This window comes from Spea bombifrons, chromosome 11 (genome assembly GCF_027358695.1).
Source record: "Spea bombifrons isolate aSpeBom1 chromosome 11, aSpeBom1.2.pri, whole genome shotgun sequence".
Classification (NCBI taxonomy): domain Eukaryota; kingdom Metazoa; phylum Chordata; class Amphibia; order Anura; family Pelobatidae; genus Spea; species Spea bombifrons.
Window position 1 is genome coordinate 8,788,254 of NC_071097.1, and position 25,862 is coordinate 8,814,115.

Sequence of the window (25,862 nt, forward strand, 5' to 3'; positions counted from 1 at the left end):
TCGGCTGGCCTTAGTGTCTCTACCCTTAAGTGACAGGTTTCGGCATTTAGACTTTTTTTCTTTTAGCCTCAAATCTTCTTATTAAGAGTTTTTTCAAAACTGCCATTTTCCAATGACCACACAAGAAGTCTTTTTTTCCTTTCAAGAGATTTATCTCTGGTTTTGAAGGCTCTCTGCTCCCTTTGAACCCCTAGAAGAGGTTTCAATAAAGATGTCTCTAAAGACTGTGTTTCTAGCTGCTATCACATCAGCCCAAAGAGCCAGGGAAATACAAGCACTCTCCTCTTCCCAATATTTCAATATCTTTCATCAAGATAAAGTGGTTTTGCATTTTAAGCCTTCCTCCTCCCTAAGGTCATTTCCAGAGCCAATATCAATCAACCTATCGTACTTCCTACCTTTTTTCAATCACCGCCATCTTCAGAAGAAGCCAAGTGTCATACCTTGGACATCAAAAGAGTATTACAAATTACCTGAAGTGTAGGGCCGAATTCCATACCTCAGGGAAGGCTTCCTCGAAATCTATGATTGCTGGGTGGCTTAGGGACACTATTCATTTATCCTATAAAATCCGTGATAAAGTCTCTCCCATTCATGTCAAAGCACACTCTACCAGTGGGCAGAAAAGGTGCCTGCATCCCCAGAGGATATGTGTAAAGCAGAATGCCCTCTAAGTACTACATGTAAATGGAGGAGCCAAGTTTAAAAATTAGAGGTTATATTGGCCTTGATGAAGGTATAATCTAAATTTTATTAAAGACAGGAGGCAAATAAATTACATAAACCTTCTTTACTCTTCCACCAATAGCCGCAAAGAAATAAACATAGAAAAAATACAACCAATGAGAATGTAACATAAACCATAAAACCAAGAGCCTGACATCAACGCGATGACCAAACTGGAACTGGAGAGCCACTGCTGAAACCACAGCCAGGAACACGCAGTTAAACTGAAAAAGAAAGAGAAAGAGAACCATAACAGCAACTGTGACCAGAGTAATGGAATCGAACATCATGGACAATAAAATGCAGACACTGTTAGACACAGATAAGAGCAACACACGAAAAAGAGAAACTCCCACCGCAACAAGGGAAGGGAGAGGAGGGATATTATTACTACTACTGTCTTTAATAAAATGTAGATTATACCTTCACCAAGGCTAATATAATCTCTAGTTTTACAACAAGACAGGAGGCTTCATAATTTGCATTTTTTTAACGCTCCACCAAGAAAGTGCGTCATGCGAAACCGGCCAAAAATAAATGGTGCAGAAAGTAGATGCTCAAGACCAGTCCGCCGCCCTAAGGGACTGCACCCAAAGCAGCTGTGTCCCTGACTGAATGAGTCCCAAAACTAGGGTCAATCCCCGCCAGACCCAAAAGCCAACAGACCCATCTGGTGATAGTGGGAGGCAAAACTGGCCAAAATGGAGCAACGTAAAATAGGAGGAGTTGAGAACCCCCCGAACGATGGGCCGCAGTAACCGAGAGACAAAAAACAAGGGCAAGAGGCTAAGGAAGTGAAAGACTTAGTGCATTGAGGTACCTGAAATTCAACCCCCTCCGGCGAGAAGGCGATGGCTCCAGCGTCGAAGGCTCTACACACGATGAAAAGAGACCAGAGCGAGCAACACAGCGAGTTTAGCTGACCCAAAAGCGATGGGTTATCCGGCCAGGATAGCAGGAAATCAAGAACCCTCTGTACATCCCAAAGAAAAGAGTACCTGGAAGCCGGAGCCCATGAAATACAAGCCCCGCACAGAAGGCGACAAACTAGCGGATGCTGGCCGAGAAGTGATCCCTCCACATGGGCATGAAAGGCCGAAATAGCAGAGCAGAAAACATTCAAGGTACAATAAGATTTGCCCTGGGGAAAAAATGGGATAAAAAATTCAAGACCTCTGTTACAGGGGCTGAGAACGGACCATTCTGGTATGTGTGTCTGGGTGTTGGTGTGGCAGAGCCTTTTCTGATGTGTGTGTGTGTTTGGGTGTCGGTGTGGCAGAGCCTGTCCCGGTGTGTGTGTGTTGGTTGTCGGTGTGGCAGAGCCAGTCCTTGTGTGTGTGTTTGGGTGTCGGTGTGGCAGAGCCTGTCCCGATGTGTGTGTGTTGGTTGTCGGTGTGGCAGAGCCTGTCCTGGTGTGTGTGTTTAGGTGTCGGTGTGGCAAAGCCTGTCCTGGTATGTGTGTTTGGGTGTCGGTGTGGTAGAGCCTGTCCTGGTGTGTGTGTTTGGTCATCTGTTTCCTGGCACTTTACTGACTGAAGGCCCATGATGCTCTTAATCCAGCCACTGATTTACCAGGCCCATGATGCTCTTAATCCAGCCCTGGCCAGAGGGCTTCCAAGCTGTGTGCCTTGCCAGAGGGCTTCCAAGCCGTGTGCCTTGCCAGAGGGCTTCTAAGATGTGCAAGCCAACAAAAGTATAGAGTATAAGGGCTTTCTGGAGGCAAAGTGGCATATAGGGGGTTAAAAGGAATATCAGGGAAGCAGTGGCATATAGGGGTGTATAAGGCATATTTGGGAGGCAGAGAGACATATAGGGGTATAAGGCATATCAGGGAAGCAGAGTGGCATATAAGAGGGTATAAGGCATATCTGGGGGGCAGAGTGGCAAATAGGGGATCAAGAGGCATATCTGGGAGGCAGAGTGGCATATAGTGGGTATAAGGCATATATGGTGGCAGAGTGGCATATCAGGGAGGAAGAGTGTCATATAGGGGTGTATAAGACATACCTGGGGGCAGATGTGTATAACTGGGGGGCAGGTTGGCAAATAAAAGGAAATAAAAACAAAAAATGCATTTTTCTCAATCAGTTTTTATTAAATATGAAAAAATAGTTTTGGCATGTAATATTTACTAGTAAAACTTTTTCCTTATAGGGTAGTCTTATAATCGAACAAATACAGTATGTCCCTTCCCAAAATTGGTGTGTGGTATGATACCTGTTTAACCTGTTTACCTAGGATGTTTTTGGTGTGTGGGTGTGTGTATATACAGTATCTCACAAAAGTGAGTACACCCTTCACGTTTTTGTAAATATTTTATTATATACAATTCATATTGCACAAAAAGTACAAGGCAAAACAGAACCACACAGGAGTGATTGCTGATTGGCAGAATATCCACATTCCTTAATTTCAACCAAGTTAAAAGATATTTTTAGTTTTTTTGGTGGATATTTTTCAGCCCCATAAAATGTGCCAAGTACTTTACCAATAACACAATACATGTAAATGTCTGGCTTCCTAGTTCATTACCAGTACTGTACATTCTAAAAGGCTTTATAATAATACATAATAATACATTTATTTGCACATTCCATGGGTGATCCCATGGGTGGCAATAATATTTTAATTCCACTCATAATAGTGAATATAATTACCAGTATAATTTCAATATGTTATGTATTGCCAAGTCTTATGAGCATATACTCCTAAAATGTTGATAAAGAGCCAACAGCCCCTCTGTGCCCCCTGTATCCCCTAATGCCAAAGGTCTGGTGAGGAGGGATCTCTTCTAAATTAATTTTTGACTATCCCCACTGGTATACACACATCATACATCTTCAGTATATTTAAAATCCTTTAATATACACAAATTACACTTAGTATTATACAATGCATATACAGATCAATAAAACATGATCATAATATTAGAACTTAAGACAACTCTCTCTCCAATCCATAGCAAAATAATACCAGCAGAAATCTACTGATGCAAAATCATGGAATTAGATTTTTAAGCTGTCAATACACTGACATCCTATATTTTGAAGTTGCATATTAGGTTGCCTTTATGTCAATTGTTTCAGTGTTACAAATGAACACTTGGCATTCTACAATTCGTGAAGGGGCTTCTAATCCAGCTACCCAATCTTAGTGAGGTTTTAACATCAATACTTTCTGTAGCATTTTCCATAGTGATGCATAACGTGCTTGTGAATAATTTGTAGCATTATAGCAGTTAAAGACTGTGGTATACATCTGTCTAGGGAACATATTTTTTATAAACATTATACTTATTGAAACTAATACAATTTCATGTCTAGTGAAGACATTTCAGGTTCCATAAGCCCTCTGTGCTTAAAGAAAAAACCTGTGAAGAATGTGTCTGTGGAACTTTGGGAAGGAAGTTGTAGAAATCTCTGCATACATGAAGTGTGACTTGGGATGATTTGCAAAGCTCTTTATATCAATGCAGAAGGCTAAACTTTTTTAATGTAAAGCAGTGGATGATACATTCAAATGTATTTACCTACAAAAGACAACTTAATAAATATTGGAACAAATAAGTATCTGTATTGACATCCACATTGGAGCCTTTAAATGTGCAGTCTGTGGTCTAAATGTCTGACGACATGTTTTCTGTTTCCTGGACCACTGTGTGTGACAATCAGTGACACCCGCAGCTAACAGCCACCATGTCATTGTATTGTTTGAGGACAACATTCTCCTCATCATCAAAATAAAGTAAGTTTATAGAGTTGAGTTTATTTGGGACACAACACGGGCTACTGATTTCCTTGTTGAGTTTGAGAGCATGAACAATGGATTGCACAGTGGCATGGTTAGTGGCACTGAGCCCCTGTCCTAGAGGAAAGAGGCATGTCCCAGTGCAGTGGTAGGCATTATATCCCTTGGGGGAGATAATCCATCCATCCCATCCTATCTCTTCAAAGTCCACATACATGGAGCTGCGTTGACATGGTAGATTTGTGTCCTCAAACACATCCCGGATTTGTCTGGTCTTTATGTTCTCCACTGCACCAGGAGATTTGTATGGAGCTGACAACATCTTGGATTGTGGCTCAGATGGTGAAAGAGTGGTGTCTGAAGAAATAAAAACAATAGTGAGTGGTCATATCTCCCATAAAATCTGTGGTGTGTGTGGGGGGGTAAATCTCGATTTGTAAAATATCTTATCTGAATGTGACATTGCTACTGTTGAATATTTACACAAAGGAAATATTATTTTTAGTACTTTAGTCTCTTTTTAGGAGATGTTCAAATGCTTTATGTTTTGGTAATTAAACTTAATATGGTATCTATAGGATCTTGTTATTAATATACACCCCCTACCTGTATCCTTCATAATAGGGTTGGATAACATGCTGGTGGGGACTCCTCTTCGTCCGTCATCACTGAAGAGTACAAGGTAAGACCTCTTACTTTCTGTCTGATACTTCTTTAATCCAAGGAGGTCAACGTCTAGAAATCTCCCCGAAGGTAGCATGGCCATAACAAGGAAACCATGATTGGTGTTGTTATCACCAACCCATTTGGAGACCTGGTTGACAAAAAATAGAGGTCATATGACTATCTAGCCCGAAAGCAAAATGCAATACATATTATTTAAATAAACTTTATACCACCCACATACTTTACTTTTCCTGCTTCAGAAACTACTTTTACATGTTTTTAGTGATACCATGTAAACCATTTTTGTTGTAGAAGTCCATCTTGTATTTGCTTTTTTATCATGCCAACATACTCATTTGATTTAATTTAATTGTAATAATTCTAGGAATCTAAAAAGTTAAGGGGCATATACAACCCAATCCAAGTGTATAGAATATATTGTTCTGCTTTAGTGATTTATTAAAATGTAATACATGCTGATGCATGATGTAAGCTAATATAATCTAAATTTTCAAATAAAAATCAACAAATAGAGTATTTTAGTTCTTCAATTTCATAATGTTAATGTGCACATTAAAAACAATTTGTTTTGATGCTTACCGTTTGAGTGACGTTAAACATTTCCCAACCCTGGGAGTGTAGCGGAAGCAATCGAGATGAGATCAAATTCCCTCTGCATGGTAATGAGGCACTTTCTAAAAGCTCGTATACATCAATCTGTGAGAAGTTCCAAATGTGAGGAAGAAAAAAAAAACTGTAAGGTACATTGTAGTAAAGCAATTTGTGGCCATTCTCTTAAACTGTCAATTGTCTATTTTTCTTCCCATTAAATAAGTGGTTGTGCAATCACTAAGCTAATGTTTCTTGTGGTGTCATAAAGCAATGCTTTGAATGTAGTCAGTGGAATTGGTATTGTATATGCATGTTAATAGAAAGATAAACCATTGCTCTATTATCACATAAGATGCTATGACACTAATAGTAGTAGTCATCTGGATCACTGATTCAACAAAGTTTAGTAAAGTATCAAGAAGATTATCACTAGGGCTAGAATGCATGAATATAGCTGATAAGGAAAATTAACCCTTTGAACCCAAGGAATATACTTCAATTCCATGGTAAACCATAGGACATGTGGGAATTCAGAACTTATTGATTTCGTAAAAACTCAGTTTTAACTAATATCTGTTGGTCTCTGAAAAGAAGAGTGTTACTACTTGGCACATTGATGAAATACAGGTGTTTTCTTATTTATAACGCCATTCATATTATAGTAAAAAATACCAGGAATATTCTTACCCTACAGAAATGATGCTTTGAAGCCATTCCCAGTGTCTTCCATTTAAAAATCCGGAGCTCAGCCTTTAACATCTTCTCATTGTTCCCTACAGATGAGATATTGAAGATGAAGTGTGGATGTCCTGACTCTGAGAGCACTGTAGAAGAGAATGATTTACACATGAGAACTATTGGGACATTTGGGTATTTTATAGCTGTCAAAAATTAGCAAGCTAGACCCGTTAACAAATTTCTCATGCAGAGATGGCATCCAAAACCTAGGAAAGATAAATAGAGGCCCAACAGAACTGAAACATGGGGCCCTTAGGCTCGTGGTGCATACTTCTAACAGTAACCATAGCAATAATGTTTTATGTTTAAATTCAAAATATACATTTATCTGGACATACAATGTCAAATTATAAATAAATAACTAATATAAGCCTGGTCCTAAAACCAAGATGAAAATCTGGTGTGTCGTTTTATAACTATTAATATTACTAGCTATTATATACAGTAGTTACATATTTTTGCTCATCATGTAAAATCTATTTGTTAATTAGAAGTAGGAAGGTAAAAACAGACCCAAATTACTTTCCAAAATGTTTCCAGAAGCATACTGTTCCAATTCCAAATGTTTTTCCCTCAAATCTGATATGGGTTTCAGCGGGAAGGAGAAACTCTTATTTGTCAGTTTTGTGGGATGGACTATGTTTTCTCATTTCTTATAGTCAAATTTATCAAATTATTTTTTTTACATGAATCGTTTATAACTAGTTACATGTATTTAATTTTTGTAGACTATGTGCAAGAAGCCAGTAAAAGAAATAATGCAAGATATGTAAATATGTAAATTCAATTCAACAAACATAGGAGTATATGCTTTTCCATGAAACCAACACACAACCTACAAACATTTATATCAACCCTCTTACCTTTATTCTCAAAACTCCGGACTACGTTGCCCTCCAATAGTCCAGGTGCTTTAGTGCTGCCATCTGGGTCTGCCACGCGACTATAGAGCTCCAGCATGAACTGAGGGGGTTTTTTCTCTGGTGGAATATTATGCGGTAACTCTCCAAATGAAAACACTTCCTGTAGTTTCTGGATAGCTTCAGATACTGTCCCAGACACAGGGTTATTCTGTATAGAAGACTTTCCTGACTTTAATGGCAAGTAAAAAGAAACCGCTGAGCCACAAATGAGTAGCAAATATAGGCATAGCACATTTGTGCACATTCTTGATCGTCTTAAAACCAAAGCTGGAGTCCACATATCATAAATCTGCGAATGACCCGATGCACCAAGAATTCTTTAACTGTTAAGTGAACAGTTCTAATAATTTTCAGTGATCAGCTCTTCTCTCCATCCAAACAGCTCCAAAAGAATCTAAATAGCTCCTCAGAGGCCTATTTCGGTGTTATCCTCATGCATATATAGCAACTCAGTTTTCTTCCAATAACAGGTCCTTTGTATTCCTGCAGTCTTGTAGTTCTCTGGACCACAAAGTTTTTTTTTAAGCTCTCCTTATCTCCAACACTGCAATGGGAACCCTTGGGTCACTCCAATGGGTCAGATACCAATGAAGCATATGGGGCTTTGCATCCCTCTATATAAATCCTATGAAAAACCTCCCTCTATGAATTGCAAATGCCTTTCTCCATTGGGGGTAGACACAGGTGAAAGAACAATAGTAACTCAATATGTGTGAACAAGAGTGATGGTGTTGTCATATTTATCACTTGTATAATATGTTAATATCCCCAGGACATTAAGTGCCTTAAACCACACAAGTTTAATGCTTTATATGATGTATGTGCCAATTCTTAACAGCAATAAACTGACTGAAGAGGTGGGGTAAAAGTAGTTTTGAACACAACAGGTTATATTAAATGTTTTTTTACATTGACAAACCATTGTTTTAAACAAATTTACAGAATGTATGATTGTATATAAAGAAACAGGTACACATTAGTCCACATTAAATGTAATGTACATGAAACATGGTTGTAGACCCAGTAATGTTGTGTTACTCTAATAGTTTCTCCCATTTAAACTCAATTTTGATCCCTAGACCCTGTTACTTATGACCTCCCTTCTCTTAAAAAACAATTTATTGATAGAAGCCAACATTATCTTTGACCCATTTCACCTATAATTGACATAATCCACAATATATTGCCAGACAAGCAGACTAAACAGTACGAACTACATATTCTAGTGTTTGCAGTAGCCCCTAATGTTTAATTAAATCTGTAAGGAAATGATTGCTATCAATGGGGCCTAATGTAAGAGAAGATGTTAAAGTGTCCTACGTTGGAATATGGCATTAGCTGTGCTTGGTTATACTTCGGATTTATTAAGTAGACAATGTGGTCTGTAACCATGAAAGGGCCAGCACAATTCAGCTGTGTGCAAGCTCATTGTACACGTGTTCTCTTTCTAATATAGTTGTCCAAAACATATTTCATGGTCAACATTCTCATTGTACACTTTGTGGACTTGGGGGCAAGCTCAGTCAATGGTCCAGTGATATATTAGTCCAAAACATATTTCATAGTCAACATCCTCATTGTACACTATGTGGATGTCCCCAACTCATATTCACCATTTGCCAAAAGGGAGTGCACACAATCACTAAAAGAGACTGAACTGAAACTTTTTACAAAAATGTAAAAGTGTAGTGTGCAGCCACCTGTTTTAATTTATTGGCTCCTTGCCCTAAAGTGCCAGGTCCACTTTTCACCCTCAGTCTTTGATGATAATTGGCATTCATGCGCTGCTACTATTGCCAATAAATGACAATAATCCAACATAATGATTATTGAATCAATTATTGTAAAAAATAATTGTTTTCCTTGTATGTCAAGAAAAGCAAGTTGCAGGACACAATTAAACACGAATTTAATTAAATATGTGTCACACTAAACAACTATTATTAGTGGGGTAGTTGTGGCATAATGTACATGTCATTATATCTTGCAATAATGTACAATAAGGGACAATACCTGCATATAAGATGATAGTGTAAAAACATAACAAAGACAGATAGTGTTTTAGCAGAAAGTGTGTTTATACATTGTAAAATAGTGATATCCTGAAAGCGTGAAATTCTGCTGTGTTATTAGAACACACAATTTGCATTTAAATAAATAGCAGCCATGACATTGCATATTATTTGTTGAGGAATCTGTGAACTCTTAAGGGTGCAACAAACTTGCTTTCCTTTCCTCCATTAAATCATGCCAGCAAGCAAAGTTATATATTTAAAATGTATCCAATTAAAATATTTATTCAGTACTTTAGAACTATACTAATAATGTTTAAATAGTGAACTTTAGCCCATGTAACAATGCGTGTGACCCACAGTTGTGGGATTTAAATTAGTGTAATATGCAACAAAGGTCAACCGGTAAGATAGTTTTAGTTTTCATAATTATGAAATTCTGTCCCTTACATGCTTTAGACAAAATATTTATTGGTGTGCGCTGGAGAAAGTTACAAATGTAAAAATGTAACTTCTAGTCCCACAAACACTTTAGGTATTTGTTGTTTTAAATACTGCTAGCCTGGAAAGTATAAGAAAATGTAATGATTACGTTTTTAATACACACACTTGGATCTAATCCAATGTCTTAATAGCATCAGATAGGTTGGGTAAAATGTAATTTCCCATTAAGTAGCATTGTTAGGGTTGTAGGTTGAAAAATATTCCATGATATGAAATGGTCAAGTGCAAAATAATGCTTTGTCTTATCGTAACTGCAGATAATGCTCATAAGTGCATTACCTCCTTAATTGCAATAGTTTTTAATAATCAAACCTGTCAATAACATGGATCATTCTGAAATGTAAGCTTTTATAGTAGTTGTCCATATTAAGTGATTCAACAAAGTAAATATATTTTTTATATATATATATATTTTTTTTTTTAGCAAAAACATCATGATCTGAAGTGGGAAACTGGGTTTAATTGCTATGAAATACTGTTTTATACTATAAAGAATATGTTTATTGTATCCCCTGTCAAATTTACATGTAGTTGACAGAATGGAACACAACCATTTATAAAGATGCTATTTCTAATCTACCATGACTAAATTTGTGTGACCAAAGCTTCCATTACATCCACTGGAAGGTTGTCTATAATTCATCTATGGTATTCTCTCTACAGAGTTTGACTAGGCCCAAATAAAACATACACACATGAATATGCAATTTGCTTATTCACAAACCGAGAAATGTGCCTATTTCATGACTTTTGTTGATCTTAAACTAAGGCCTAACTTACACTAACTCCTGGGTGCCATAAGCAAGATTCATGATTATATGAATAATTCACAGAAGTGATTGCAGAGCTCTTTGCAGCGAATAAAACCAACTCAAAACTGTTTTATTATTCATTTTATATTTCATTATTATTATTTTACTTTGTAAACATTTTTGACTGGAGATTCCTTTGGGGTAATTATAGACCTCCGGGATCTCTTTTTTGCCTAGGGACATTAAGGGTTTAAAGTCCATTGCTGTAATAACCCCACCATTTCTGTGGAAGGACAGCATATTTTTATGGGATTTGTGAAGGTCTGAGGTAATTACTGATTTTGGTAATCCCACCACCCTAAATTCATTAGAGACCACACTGAGATTGGGTTATTGGGTTATACTAGCATTAGTATATAATTCTACTCTCTAAGTAGTGTTATTTTTTGGTTCCTTATGGAGTGTACTAGAATCAGAAATAGCCATTCTCCAAGGCTACTGGGGACCAAATATTGTCAGCAAATACAGAAAAATATATTTTTAAGTGAAATTACTGTATGTAAATGTTATCTGTTCACCCCATGGTTGTCCTATTGTTCCACTTCCCCATCAACTAGATTGTAAGCTCACAAGAAGGTCTTCTCCTTTTGTACCAGTTTGTTATTGTGTATGCTTTGAAATTATTCCACTGATTGTAACAGCACTATATAAATACATGTAATGTGATATATGTAGGGTAACTGCAAGGTAAGAAATCCATGCAATTTAACAACAGTTTTATTCTAACCAGCTTGAAAATCTCCAACATCCCATATCTTCTGTAAGGGTTAACAAGAAAACTTTCTCCTTGGTTCCATACCACTTTCAACATAGTTTTTTGTTTTGTTTTGTAGGATGTTTGCTTAGCATTGTGGGCAGTGATACATACAACTGTAGAGCTAGACATTGGCTTCTACTTTTTTTTTTTTTTTTTACCAAATACAGTTTTCAAAACCTGAACACTTTTTATATGTAACTATTGCTTCTGTTATGTAAGGGTGAGCAAGGGAGCAAGGTTGGTACTCTGTAAGGGTACTATAATCAGCTGATGCCACTAAAAGTATATTGTTATAATCCTTCTAGATTAATGTTTTTACTGTCAGATGTCATTTACATTGCATTATATATCACATTATAGGGTTAATGCTGCTTAAATATTTATTGTGTATGCATTTTATTTGTAGAAGAGGAACATTTGAATGATAATAATTTGTGGAAAATATTTATACAATATAGAGGATATAGTAAACCGCTGGAAAAACAAGACCATCTAACGACAAGAGACATATTAAAGAAGTACAAAGCTGTAATAATTATCACATTGTATATAGACAATGTGTTTGTACCCCAGGAATTAATGTAAAGTAAAGTATGTTTGTTTTCATGTTTGCAGTTTTCAGTTGGAGCCATGCATGCTGGGGTGCGAAGTCAGTTATAAAACTGGTGACAAGAAAACTCCCAAACAACTCATGACCCAAGTGTCAAATTTGTCTCCATGACTTTGGTCTATTGTTAGTAAGGGCTTACTTGACAGTATATCACATTTTAAGAGGTGTTACTTGAAATGTGTAAATGTTTGCTACACATCAATTAATAAAGGCAGGTGTTAGATACAAAGCTATATGCAATTTCAATAAGTATTTATATGACAAAAATATTTTAAAAAATCAACAAGACATTATTAATTTTCATTTGAATTTTATATTTCAATAGTAATATCCAGACTATCCTGTCAGGCGCATTTGGGAACTCTTCATGCAGTTATTTGGCCACCAGTCACTTGCAAACTTGGCCGTAGCAAATATTTCCTGCGCTTTTTCACCAAAACTTCTAAGTATTTTTAATGCACTATGTGTTATGGCAGAGAAATCCATGCTGAATTTTCCAGATTATAGAAATACATACCTGCATGGTTTTATGGACATTATAGGACAGAAGCTGGATCGTTTTGCTGGAACGTTTTGCTTTAGTTGCCCAATGTCTCATTTCAGCCTTTTGGGCCTCTTAATTCTAAATTCCCCCATGAAAGTATATATACTTTCATGGGGGAATTTAGAATTAAGAGGCCCAAAAGGCTGAAATGAGACATTGGGCAACTAAAGCAAATCTCTATATTTCTGTAAAGCAGACAGACAATCTAGAGTGTCCCATCAGGGGCATTTGGGCACACTTCATGAAGGTATTTGGCCACCAATCACTGCCAAAGTTGCCTGTAGCAATAATTACCTACACTTTTTTCACCAACACTTCTTTGTTGCTTAGGATATTTTGCACAGGGTATGTGTTATAGCCTACATTGTTCAGCTGCATCTCTAGATTCACAAAATACACATGCGTAGGTTTTTTGTTTCTGGACACTACAGGATGCAAGTTAGAGCATGCGCGTTACAGATTCCAAACATGAAATTTTCACATCTTGCTTTAGTTGCCCTAAAGTTGGCCGTGTTTAACATACTTCTAATTCGAAATACTCCCATAAAAGCAAAACATACAACCCAGAGCAGTGGCGTTACAACCAGGGTGCTGGGGGGTGCAGTGGTGGGAGCTTGAGGCCTCTGTCACGGTGCGGCGCTTCATGATGAGCACCGGAATATGACGTCATATTCCGAGGCTCAGCAGTGAAGCTGTGTGCCGCGGCAGGACAGGGAGACAGGCCTCGCATTCCCACCACAGGAGTTCACCAGGGTAAGTGAACTGCAAGGGGAGGGAGGGGGTAGTTAGTAAGAAGGGGGGGTAGATAGTAAGAAGGGGAAGAGGGGGTAGATTGTAAGAAGGGGTAGATAGTGAGAAGGGGGAGGAGATTGTGACAAAGAGAGGTTGTAAGAGAATTAATGAATTAATGTGTGGATGAATTGTTTGAATGCGTGAGGATGAATTAATTGGTATGTGGATGAATTTTGTGAATGTGTGAGAGAATAAATGAATTAATGTGTGGATGAATTGTGTGAAAGCATGAGATAATAAATGAATTAATGTCTGTATGAATTGTGTGAATGAGGAAGACAATGAATAAATTAATGTGTGGATGAATTGTGTGAATTAGAGAATTAATTAATTAATCTGTGGATGAATGGTGATAATGCATTAATGAATATGTATAAATGATTTGTGTGAATGAGTTAGAGAATTAATAATTGTGTGAAGGAGTGACTGTATAAGTGTTTTGTGTGTATGATAGAAGTATAAGTGATTTGGGGAAAGGCAAAGATGGCACAAGCAGGGTGTTTGAGCTTTGGGGACCAAGATGGCATGGGCAGGGTGTTTATGGGCCAAACATTGCACAAGTTTATGGGACAAAGATGGCACAGGCAGGGTGTTTATGGGACAAAGATGGCTCACGCTGGGTTGTTTGGGGACAAAAATGGCTCAATCTGGGCTGTAATTTGTGTGTGTAATCTGGGTGCTGGTTAATTTCTGTGTGGACACCAGGGCTTTCTTTGGGGTGTGCAATCTGTGATCTATGCCTGTAATTTAGTTTTTTTTTATTCTATACCTTTAATGCTGAGTTTAACTGTGATTTCCAGTTGATCTATACCTGCAAATCTGAAATGCTATGTGTCCATACATTATTTATGTATACCTGCAAATACAGGGTTTGTAGATCCTATTTAGTTGATCTATACCTGCAGTGGTGTTTACATGTGTTGTTTATTTGATCTATACCTGAACTACAGCGAGGAAGGAAAAGAGAGGTGTGGCTTAGTGAATGAGAGGACAAAAAGACCTTTCAAAGTCACAGTAGAGTCAGGAGGGAAGACTGCACTGACTCTTACAGTCTTCCCCTAATCTGCAGTCAGTGTGGAAACATTTTTTTTTGGTTTGGGATTGGAGGGAATGATTGCATGCTAGGGTGCGTGGAGGGGGTGCAAAGGAAATACTTGTCAATATTTAATGGGAAATGTTTTTGTTACAAATATTGCACTGTTAGCTGTCTTTTTTCCTATATTTAATGTATTTAAGGTACATTATTGTTACCAGTGTATCCAGTTATATATTATTGTGCTTGTTTGCACTTGCACATACATAATCTCAAATTAAAACTAGATTTATTCCCTTTCTTTTTTGTCGTGGGGGGCTCCAGAGAACTAGTCCGCACAGGGTGCCTGAACACCTAAGCCCGGCCCTGGTGACACTATGAGAGTGTAATCCCCCTACCATAGCACGACCGCGGCGGTGAAACCAGAGCAGAGGAGGCAGACCTGGCACTGGCAGATCATCACTGGACAGCGGAGGAAGAATTACGGCACCACGCACGTCGAGGGGGTAACACCATGTGTCATCGCACAGGGTGACACCAACCCTAGTGACGCCACTGACCCAGAGAATTTCATCAGGAGCATCTGAACAACTTTCATAGAACCATCTGGCCACCAATCACTGACAAAGGATAACATGTTCCCATAAAGCATATATTTTTGGAAAGCAGTCAGCAGAGTATTTCACCAGTAGAATTTGGATATTTTTCATGCAGCCATTTGGCCATCAATCACTGCCTAAGTCCACCATAGCAATCCTTGAGTTTTTTGGCACCAACATGTCTGTAATGCTTACGATATATTGCACAAGGTATGTGTTATGGCAGATAAATCCACTGTATCTCCGCCTTATCTCCAGATTATTAAAATAATAACCAAATGCATAGGATTCTTTAGAGATGGTTATGATATGGTTAGTTATGTTTTTTTTTAATAATGCCAATTGAAAATACCTCCCTTTTCCTCTTGTGGCTCATGCTAACTCAATGTAATATATATATATATATATATATATATATATATATAGATATAGATATATAGATATATATCTTTCTTTGTGGGTTGATTTCGATTATTTGGTTTATCAAGAATGGATCCTGGAGCAGGCCTACCGAGAACCTGTGAGTATTGTGCCCCCACCAGAAGCACAAACAGCCGAGCAGAGCACAGCTGGCCTCTGCCCACTCCCTTCCCTCACCCCAGACACTTTGCCCTATTCCCCACAATATGGCCCAGAAACTGACCGAGACCCCCTTGCATGTCCCAGCCAGATCCCCCAGCTGAACTGCTGGCATCGAGGCAGAGCACTGCATTAGTCCCCTTTCCTGCAAATAGTGTACCCATACTTTCGCAGCACTCATAGGGAACATACTATAAGGTGGAGATTACTATCCAGACTATCCTGTCAGGCTTTACCCCCGTAATGTTGCCCAGAGGCGGTGATTTCTATGGATCCTGTAATCCCAGAAGAAGTGTTGGCAATGGGAGAGAGGCAGATCGACATCTCTCCCCAGCAGATGGAGTATACATGAGGGGATGCATGTGGCTTCCCTCCCCTCACAGTGGATCATACAAACATTTGTACCATGTAGGTGGATTGGACTATGGTCGCCACCTACAGTCCCCAGAGGTGCCAGACAGTCAGCCCAGAACCCCATATGGAAGGGACCCCAGCCTTTCCCCAGCGGCTGAGAGGACTCCAGGGAGAAGGCACATTTGGCCCTTCTTCCCAGCGGCAGTTACGTTATTTGGGAGAAGCAGAGTGCGGCTGGGTGAGTAATGCTCTTTTGTTAATAAATTGTTTTGGGGAGTACCAATTTGTGGCTGGCAGTGGTGGTCCAGATCTACAAACTGACTTCAGAGTCAAACCATCTAGGGTCTTATCAGACATCAGTCTCCCCCAGAAAAAAAGGAGATCTGTGATGGAGTGTGTGGTGCAACTGTCCATCACTGGGGCCCCTGGAGAGAACTGAAACAAGCCTGCTACACACAGATTATGGAACCTGTCTCCCTGCCCTGGCGAGTGGGACTGTTGTCCTCGCCTGGGACCCAAAATGTGCTCCCCAACGGAACTGGTTGCAGACCCGGTTGGGGTCTGGCCCCAGTTCAGTCTTCTTTTTAAAGGGGAGATATGTGACATAATGACAAGGCCATCAGAATGACATCATACAAGGTCCCAAAGTAGCCAGAGATGGCTCCAGCCTGGCTGCCGAACAAAGATAGCACAGACAGGAACTCCATTGTATAAACTAATCCCATTAACAGGGTGGCTGCCAGGGAGAGATTCAGTAGCTAAATGAGATTAAAGGTTTGGTTGTCTACATGTACCTGTTTATCAATAATAATTTATGTTAATGAAGTTCTGTGGATATATGAGTCTATGTTTTACAACAATAAACTGTTCATTCCTGTTGTACTCAATTCAAGGTAGTTGTGTCTACTTATTGGGTACACATAGCAGGGTTCCAATGTGTGCATGTTGGCTGGTGCTGGAAGTTATGTCGGGGACAACAGGAGGATACTGGGTGATCTCCGGGAGTTACTACAGCTCTCCCTTTACAATCAGATTGAGAGAAACACCTGCTCAAATTAAAAATGAGAACTTGGAAAAATATCTGAAAGCCCTTATGACTATGTATATCTCAGAAGAAGAACTAGGTCCTTATCCATTCAAACGCTTTCATAGACTGCAGAAATAAAAAATGATCGACCCAACTCATTCATCAGATGTAATAGTATGATTTACTAGCTATTACATCAAAGATAAAATTTTGCAGGGGATAAAGAGCAATTTCCCAAAAGGGGACTCCTACAAGGAAATCCACATTTTTTGCAGATATCTCAGCACCAACACGGCGAGCTAGAAGATATTTTCAAGACCTTACTTTTATACTAAGAAACAACAATATTCACTACAGATGTGATTTCCCTACAGCATTAATAATTACCTATAACGGGAACTCTTATCAATTTAAAGATCACGCCTCTGCTAAGGCTAAAATGATTCTTTGGGGTTTTACCAAGGGCAAAGTAAAAGTATTGGTATAGTATTGTTCTTCATGGTATCATGTGGCAGGATTCTTGGATAGGTGTAACTGATGGAGACAATAATTATATTATAACTGTGTAATATCTTATTATCGGCTGTATATGCTGGGATGGGTGAATTAATTTGTATTGTAGTCTAATTGTGGTAAGATTACATACAAATAGGAACTTTGTTGGCCCGGAGATCTATTGGATAAAAGGATTGGCTTTGTGTTTGATACTTAATGTAACAAATAAGTGGTAATTGTATGTTGATTGTGGTGTATCATGTGGTGTTTCCTTATCGACAAAGCCCATACATGTATGGGGTTGCAGTGCAACGTGATAGCGACAATGCCCGTACATGTACGGGCTGCCTTTAAATAGCTGCATTGCCGCGATCTGCACCTCTCAAAAAGGGCCTTTTAGTTCCCGAACAACCTAACAAGCCCATGCATGTGGGGTATCACTGCGCTCAGGAGATGTTGCTGAACACATATTGGGGTATTGTTTGACACGGACATATACCAGGAGCTGTAAATTTATACCTGGAGTACCATAAAGTTTGGCAAAGGATGATGGTAGAACTATGGAAATGGTTAAAATACCAGCATTTGAAATACCTTGGGGTGTCTAGTTTTTAAAAATATATGGTTTTATGGGTAAAATTTCATTGGCTGGCTTCAAAGATACCCAAAATAGCACATGGGGCAGAATGACCAGCTTTGGGGAAAAAACGGTTTTGAAATAGCAAAACGCTACTGATACTTATTGCCCCATAACGTGCAGAAAAAAGCAGAAAAAACCTAAAAACATTGGGTATTTCTAAACTCAGGACAAATAGTAGAATCTAGTTAGCAGGTTTTTTTCATTAGTCTTTGCAGATGAGTAAAAGTTTTTTTGTTTAAAAAGTGAGAAAAAGTAATTTTTTTAACAAAAAATCACCATATTTTATCTTTTTTTTTATCGTAAATTAGATGATATGATAAAAATAAAGTAAAGTATCTAAAGAAAGCCCTGTTTGTCCTGAAAAAAACAATATATAATATGTATGGGAGCACGAAATGAGAAAGAAGAATATCACAGCTAAACAGCAACACTGAAAAATGTTAAAAGAGCCATTGTCCCACAATATACTACGAGTAAGAAACAGTATTGTCCTTAAGGGGTTAAAATAAGACTGCTTTCGGTGCTGTTTGCCACACATGAGTGTTTATATCACCGTCTGAAATAAAGCACCATAGGGTTCCTGAGGTGGATATGTAGGTCTGGACATATTTACACAGCGGTCCTTGATGGTTTGGTGTGTGTGTAACACTACCCGAACTCTTCAAAGTCAGACTAGCACCTCTGAATTGGTCAAACATATCTTTAGGAACTGCCACTACCTCCTAGTACTGACTCTCTAAGTTATTGGTGTACAGTCTTTTAATTTCAGTAATACCGTATTTGCTTGATTATAAGACGACCCCCCAAAATCTGGATATTAATTAAGAAAAAAGAAAAAGTCTGAATATAAGACGACCCTATAGGAAAAAAGTTTTACCAGTTGTCACAACCCTGGGTTGATCTTCCTGGTCCCCGACCACCCCCTCGGCACCCCTAAGATCGCTGCTTCTCCGTCGGGATCACCCCGAGAACTATGACCAAAGTATACGGCATATCATGGGGCAGAGTGGCATATAGAGGGTTAAAAGGCATTTCATAGCAAACTCTGCCTACAGAAATGCCTTATGCCCCCCCCCAAAAAAAACTTACCGGTGCTTATGACTCCCGGTGTGTTGTCCGGGCATCAGGTTGACGTCTACGCGAATCGCGCAGACAACTTCCGCTGCAGCCGGAAGGAGGTGCGGTTAGCAGCGGAGGTTGTCTGTGTCCATCGCGCATACACCTTCGGACTGTCACAGAGAATTCCCCGCACCGGTGCGGGGAACTCTGATCTCTGACAGCCGGGGAAGGTGTGAGCGATGGACGCAGACAACCCCCGCTGCTAACCGCACCTCCTTCCAGCTGCAGCGGAAGTTGTCTACGCGAATCGTGTAGACGTCTACACGCTGCCCCGGCAACACACCAGGGACTCAGAAGCACTGGTAGGTCCCCTGCAGCGCTGCGGGGGATCTGGATCTTAGTCTCATAGTCAGACCTATTTGAGGTCTGATTATAAGACGACCCGATTATAAGACGCATTTGCTCTTATAATTGAGCAAATACGGTATTGGGGAAATTCAGTCCTGCACCGAGCACTGCATGTGCCTATCATCTGCCAATGCCCACATCTACGAGTGTCTGCCTGCTCAGTGCCCTGCTACTACTACTACTACTGCTGCTGCTCCTGTCTCGCCATCCTTACAGTTAGTTTTTTTATATTTTCAGCCTTGCACCAAAGGGCTTCATGTGCCTATCATTTTACAGTGCCTGTCTCATCAGGCCCAGTGCCCTACTGCTGCTGCTCATCTCTCACCACCCTATATGCTGGGGGATGAAATATTTTTATTTCCATAATATTGGGGAAAATCAGTCCTGCACCAAGGAGCAACGAGCAACATGTGCCTGTTATCCGCCATGGCCTAGTGCCCTACTCCTACCCCGAACGGGTATATTAACTTCCTCTGCTACTCCGACCACAGAACCTCACGCTCAATCTCCCTTCGCACCAGACGTTTCAGGTTGGCTGTGGGTTGCCCTTCCAGCAGAGCCGCAAGTTTAACTGGTCCCTGAAGCGCTGTTCTGGGGTGAAGAGGACTTTGTCTTGGCAGCCATACCAATTCTTCTAGCCAAATCAGGTCTCTCAATTCCAGCCACATTTGTTCTGGAACTGGCCCTCCTAGTAGAGAAAGGGTGAATTCGACTTGGCGCACAACGTCACATATTGAAGCTTCCCATTCGGAGGTATCCAACCCCAGCCATCAGAATATGTCGATATTTGGCGATCTGCTTCTCCACCTCAGCTCTCGTTACCTGGACTGCTGCTTCGGAGGGGTCATGCAGGGAAATTTTAGTTGATTTCAACTGAAGTGCTTCCCGACCCCTGTTGGGCAGCCAATCAGTGGCCAGAACTGGATCAAGGAAGAGCCTTCCTCTGCTGAAGAGCTGCAGTTTCTACCACAGGTAAGTGCTTTATTCTTTTCTTTTTGAATTATGCATATTGCCAACCTTCTCAGCGCTCTGTGGATTTTTCCTCCACAGACTGTTGTTGATCCATCTTTGAATAGCTGCTCAGGGTCTGATAGCTAGGAAGCATCCCAAAGCTACCACCAATGTAACAGATCTTGGTACCTCAAATGGTTATATCCGCTAAAGTTGGCTTCCTCTGCTACTCCCACCACTAAACCTCACGCTTAGTTTTGGCCGATGTCACAATATAGCCGAGACTAGATGTAAAATTATGAACCGAGTTTAACAGGAAACACACTGGTATTTAAACAGAATGGGTAATTTACATAAAATTGTAACAGCCAAGTAGGGGGTCGCTTTTGTAGCCTGAGGGGAAGATAGCAAACATGGGAGGTGCCCTGACTTCTGGCTGAAACCGGCTGAATATCAAATCTTGGTGCAAATACTGGCCATAAAAGGTCTCTGTTCTGCAAGTCCTAACCTGATGGAGAGTAACATACCTCCCAAACTCCCCACCTTTGTCCGAGCTCCACAGTCTTTAGGGTCTCTGGTAACTGGGGAAACGTGGTACTCTGTACCAGGGGAAAGAAGTAGTCCAAACGGACCCCCTGTGCCCACAGAACCCCTCCCAAGTCCCATGCCCATAGTAAAAGGTCTTTACAACAAATATTTTAATTCTTCCCCTCATAGCTTGTGCACTGAATGCTATTCACCTAAATCATCTTTTGAATTACACCTTCTATTAAATAAACATTCTAGACAATATATGCACTTTAGTGCAAATGATAGCTGTGTGGTCCCTTTCTGTGTTGTCAGATTTGTAAATACAATATTTATCGCCAATCAGCTACAATGTTGGCAGGTAGGGGTCATGCAGGGAAATTTTAGTTGATTTCAACCGAAGTGCTTCCCGACCCCTGTTGGGCAGCCAATCAGTGGCAAGAACTGGATCAAGAAAGAGCCTTCCTCTGCTGAAGAGCTGCAGTTTCTACCACAAGTAAGTGCTTTATTTTTTCTTTTTGAATTATGCATATTGAATTACTCACAGAGTACTTTAATAAGTATTCTTCTTTAGGGGGCTATCAGGGACAGTAAACCATCCCTTAAGTGGACAGGAACAAAGTAGATTTAAACTATAGGAGCAATGTGAAAGTTACTGAAAGTCAGAGTTCATATCAAATGAAGCAAGTTATGAACATAAATTGGTGGCTCTCTTTGATCTGCTGATTTTTAAGGGGAAGCAGCACTAACTATAGTATATGATCATGATAATAAAGACATTGAACTGCAAAACTTTATAGCTGACAGGGTATTCTTTAATTCTGAAAAATGTTCACATAATTTTAATTTTATTCAAGTTTCTTTATTGTGAATACATTCTACCTAATGCTAGATACAAATGTCAATAAAGGTTTTGTTTTGGACCCTGAGTGGTGAGACAATTTAGGTGTTCTTTTTAAGATACAAACAATGTACAGAAACTAATATTTGACATATTTTACTTTCACAATTCCTGACTTTATATCTTCTTATACACAGATATAAAATGAGCAATAAAAACATTGTAACTTATGACAGGATAAATGAACAGCATTCCGTTCAGGCATCTTATTCCACCTTATTAAACAGTCCAATGCATAGTACCCAAAGTGAAAATTCCCAAACGGCAGTTTGACATGTACACATGTAGACATGACAAAGAGTAATAAATAAGAAATCTTCTCAAAGTATAAATGCATGTAGTGAGGTACACATTTAACTTCATTCCACATTATAGTGTTTCAGTGGAATTCGGGCTTAAGTTTCCACACACCTGCTCCATCACTACTCCTGTGGAAGGTGCAAAGCCGGCGCAGCAGTTCACGAAAGACACATGACTGTTTGGGGGACAGTTTGTTCTCAAACTCATTCAATAACTCCTGTGTAGTGGCTTTCCCATCCACCTGTGCCTGGAATGCAATATAATTTCTCATGTCTGTCAGTAGCTCGTCATGCTCTGTGGGATCTGTTGTGGGAGTTCCCTGAGTTGTATCCGGGTATTGCTCCTCGTCTCTGGGGGAAAGTAGTAAGTGGTTCCTTGCTCTGATGCAGGAAAGCAGGGATGAGGAAGACAGGGCAACAGAAGTTGCATCTGTTGCCTGAAGGTCGCCATTGAAGTGTGAAGGGGCAGAAACTGTGCTCTGCTTCTGCTGATTTGAGATCTTTGCATCCTGCAATAAGAAAAAAGTTCATTCAACACTGAAATAAGTCTAGAGCTTTAAATTCACATTCATGGGGTGTGGTTTGCCTGCGAACAAGATGGATGCCTAAGGACATATAACCTTGTTACAGAGAAGAGAATATATGCTAATTTTCAAGGATGGGGAAATCCATTAGCCCCCAGAACACTCCAAGAACACATGGGAACAAAGATAACAACAGTCACTCCTCTGTAAGAGATTTTGATCACTCTCAGATTCAAAGAGATGACATCAAACAAAATGGCGTCACCTTCCTCTAGTCCCGCTAGTGTGACCTCAAAGGAGAGCACATACTCAAACTCAGAATGAGAGGGATACCAGAGGAAATTCAACCTGCTGTTGTTTCCACAACTATCGAAACAAAGAAGACACACAAACTATAGAACTGTGGAACCGCTGGAGGGCTTGACCTTCCAGTCCATAACTGAGGACAAATAGGCACCACTGCACCAACACCCTCAAGAACATGAACTGCACACCCAAAATGCAAGAAGCGCCCAAGATTGAGGTGTCCAGGAGCTCACCATAATGTAGACCGTGAGTCCTGCGATATTGTTCTTGCTACTATTTTCCACATACGCCCAGCCATATTCTTTAGTGTTCCCTCATCACTATGTGCCGGCTACTGATGTAGCACGTCTGGGTGACGTTATTTGCCATTGCGTAGTGATTAGGGAGAATGGAAGCCGAGATCTGAAGTGACAGACCTCGCGCTTCCTAATGTTGGGCTGGTTAGAGGAGGATTGTGGTCTCCCCAACCAGCCCTGCTCATTGGACACCTCCTCCCTAGACCAGCACTGATGGTACCTGGGTGCGTGCGCTGTCCACGGAGGTGCCTGATGAGCAGGCCTGGTTGGGGAGAGCACAATCGTGCAGCTGCATAGGCAGTCTCCTAAACACCGTCCCAGGGGAGATGGCCTCTCTGCTGGCCCCTCCCCTATACAATCGCTACTTTTTTTTATGGGCTAACAGCAATGTGATTCACCACGGGGCCCTGTTGAGCTGTTAGGGAGATCCTTGATATCCCCAACCAGTCCTGGAGGCTGCAGCTGCTGATCAGGCAGCCCCGAGACCCATTTTGCCTTAGAAATAATTGTTATCGGGTGGCGTGGTGCGTGCACACCGGCCCCTTTAACACCATGAATGCCAGCCTCCACCTGCTGCCCTCACTCCGCCAGGGAGTCAGAGGTAAGTAGGAGGGGGGGGGAATGTGTTATATAGGGGGCATAAGGCTTTTCTGGAGGCAGTGTGCCCCATGATATGGCTTTTAACCCCCTTTATGCCACAGCCTACAGAAATGCCTTATATCCCCCCTATATGCCACTCTGTCCCATGATATGCCTCTTAACCCCCTATTTGCCACTATGTCCCATGATATGCCCCTGGCATATAGGAGTATAAGGCACTTCTGGAGGCAGAAAAATATTTTTCTCAATCATAGCTTTTCTTAAATATGAAAAAATAGTTTACATGAATTAATAAAGAAATAAAAGTTTCTTACAAGAATATCGTGAAGAATAAAGTGATCACTGTTTTGTTCCACTGAATAAAATGGAACTTTTTCATCTAAAAATGTTTGCAGTAGCAAATGTTTTGAATCCATTATGTCTCATGTAAGACCTCGACCGCGAGATAAACTATATGAGGCTGGTCTCCAAATGTTTCCAGGGCTGCTTTTCAGTCCCAGTCCAGCCCTGCCATGGTGTCAAGTGATTTTGTAAACATTAGAAAGTTTTATATGGAGAGAGGGCAACGATCGCCCCCTTTCCCACCACATGCTCTGTGGGACAAGGGGAGCACTAAAATCCACCACGAGTGACCCCAAGCAGTTGGAAAATTAATTGCATCTTCTATTACGTTTAATGGATCCCTATTACTATTTATTAATTTATGTACAATGGGTAAAACGGATATAACAAGTAGTGCATCACAAAGCAGTATGGACTTACAGAAACAAAAGGAAGGCACTAGTGAAACCAGATTACACTCAAGCAGGGATTGGAGGGTACATTAAATAGATTAAAAAACAAAGAAATGATGATTGTTACCTTGCACTTGTTATGTGAGGGTTTGCTGGGACCATCAGGAACCTGCAGCAAGGGATTCTTTTTCTGTCCAAATCTACGTCTGGGGGGGAATTCACAAAATTGTTATAGAATCTGTACATTATCTGTGCAGGCTTTCACGTCCCAGTATTAAATATAACCTGTAAAAATATGGCTCTGGGGTTTATATAAACAAACAGCATGTAAAATCTACAGTATATCAAAGATGGTAAAGTTTTTAGTGAACCGTTAGGAATTTGGTTGCAGTACATATGGTGAAATAGTCCCAAGATCAGTACACAGTTACTGTAGTCACTAAAAGCTGGCAGTCAACAGGACCCATTGACAGTACTTTTTTCTGATCACAAAATATACAGAGGTTATTCAACTGACATGGCACATGAAATGCTCTAATCTGGTCTGAGCTTACACACTTGCATAGCACCATTCTAGATTTCCTGTGCTAGGTTATCAACTTAGAATGTATTCTTCTATAATATATTTATATTCTTACTTGATTCCCGACATTGTTGCAGAGTTTGAACCAGTCCATGTTGGGATGCCTGTGGATGCAGCATTGCAACGTTGACGAGAGACCTTTAAAGCACGTAGAGCCTCCTGGGCCACTCGATTTGCTTCTTCTTCCACTAGCACATAGTCGGGGTTGGAAGCATCCATAATAGCATCATGTTTCATAACACTGTGCACTCCTGGCATGATTTAATGAACATAGTTAGGAAAGCTACAAGGATGCACATTACTGATGGTGCCAAGTTAAAAAACAAAAAAAAAAAAAAAACAAAAAAAAAAAACCACACACTATCAGTTCCGGCACATGGGAGGTAACCAAAAATCACAAAAAGTTTTTCCTGTAGATTGACAGGCATTTATATCAAACAGGATCATGCATTATACTAGAGCTTTTCTTCTACAACTAAAATCTGACTATAAGCACCACTCAC

At 40.0% G+C, this 25,862-nt stretch overlaps 2 protein-coding genes across 2 annotated transcripts in view; both read right to left on the reverse strand.

Annotated features, from left to right (window-relative positions):
- Positions 1-4,393: 4,393 nt before the first annotated feature.
- LOC128468220 (bone morphogenetic protein 2-like) lies at positions 4,394-7,656 on the reverse strand. The gene is made up of 5 exons (XM_053449913.1): positions 7,353-7,656; positions 6,439-6,575; positions 5,740-5,856; positions 5,080-5,287; positions 4,394-4,830 (listed from the first exon to the last, which is right to left on the reverse strand). The coding sequence occupies exons 1-5, from the start codon at positions 7,654-7,656 to the stop codon at positions 4,394-4,396; spliced, it is 1,203 nt and encodes a 400-aa protein (XP_053305888.1).
- Positions 7,657-21,909: 14,253 nt separating this feature from the next.
- The window catches only part of ERCC6 (ERCC excision repair 6, chromatin remodeling factor), a 31,023-nt gene continuing 27,070 nt past the window's right edge, over positions 21,910-25,862 (reverse strand). Inside the window, exons 19-21 of the mRNA XM_053451136.1 lie at positions 25,415-25,610; positions 24,904-24,982; positions 21,910-22,825 (exon numbers count right to left, since the gene is read on the reverse strand). Of these exons, the coding sequence (XP_053307111.1) occupies positions 22,397-22,825; positions 24,904-24,982; positions 25,415-25,610 (704 nt within the window). The 3' untranslated portion in view covers positions 21,910-22,396. The remainder of the gene's footprint in view (positions 22,826-24,903; positions 24,983-25,414; positions 25,611-25,862) is intronic.

What these genes read in the sequence shown, in the direction of transcription:
- LOC128468220 (XM_053449913.1), bottom strand. Translation starts at nt 7,656, where the DNA reads ATGTGCACAAATGTGCTATGCCTATATTTGCTACTCATTTGTGGCTCA. An exon ending in CCGGAGTTTTGAGAATAAAG is followed by an intron (nt 6,576 to 7,352) that starts GTAAGAGGGTTG and finishes TCTCTTCTACAG; the next exon opens with TGCTCTCAGAGTCAGGACAT. An exon ending in CAAAGCATCATTTCTGTAGG is followed by an intron (nt 5,857 to 6,438) that starts GTAAGAATATTC and finishes AACTTCTCACAG; the next exon opens with ATTGATGTATACGAGCTTTT.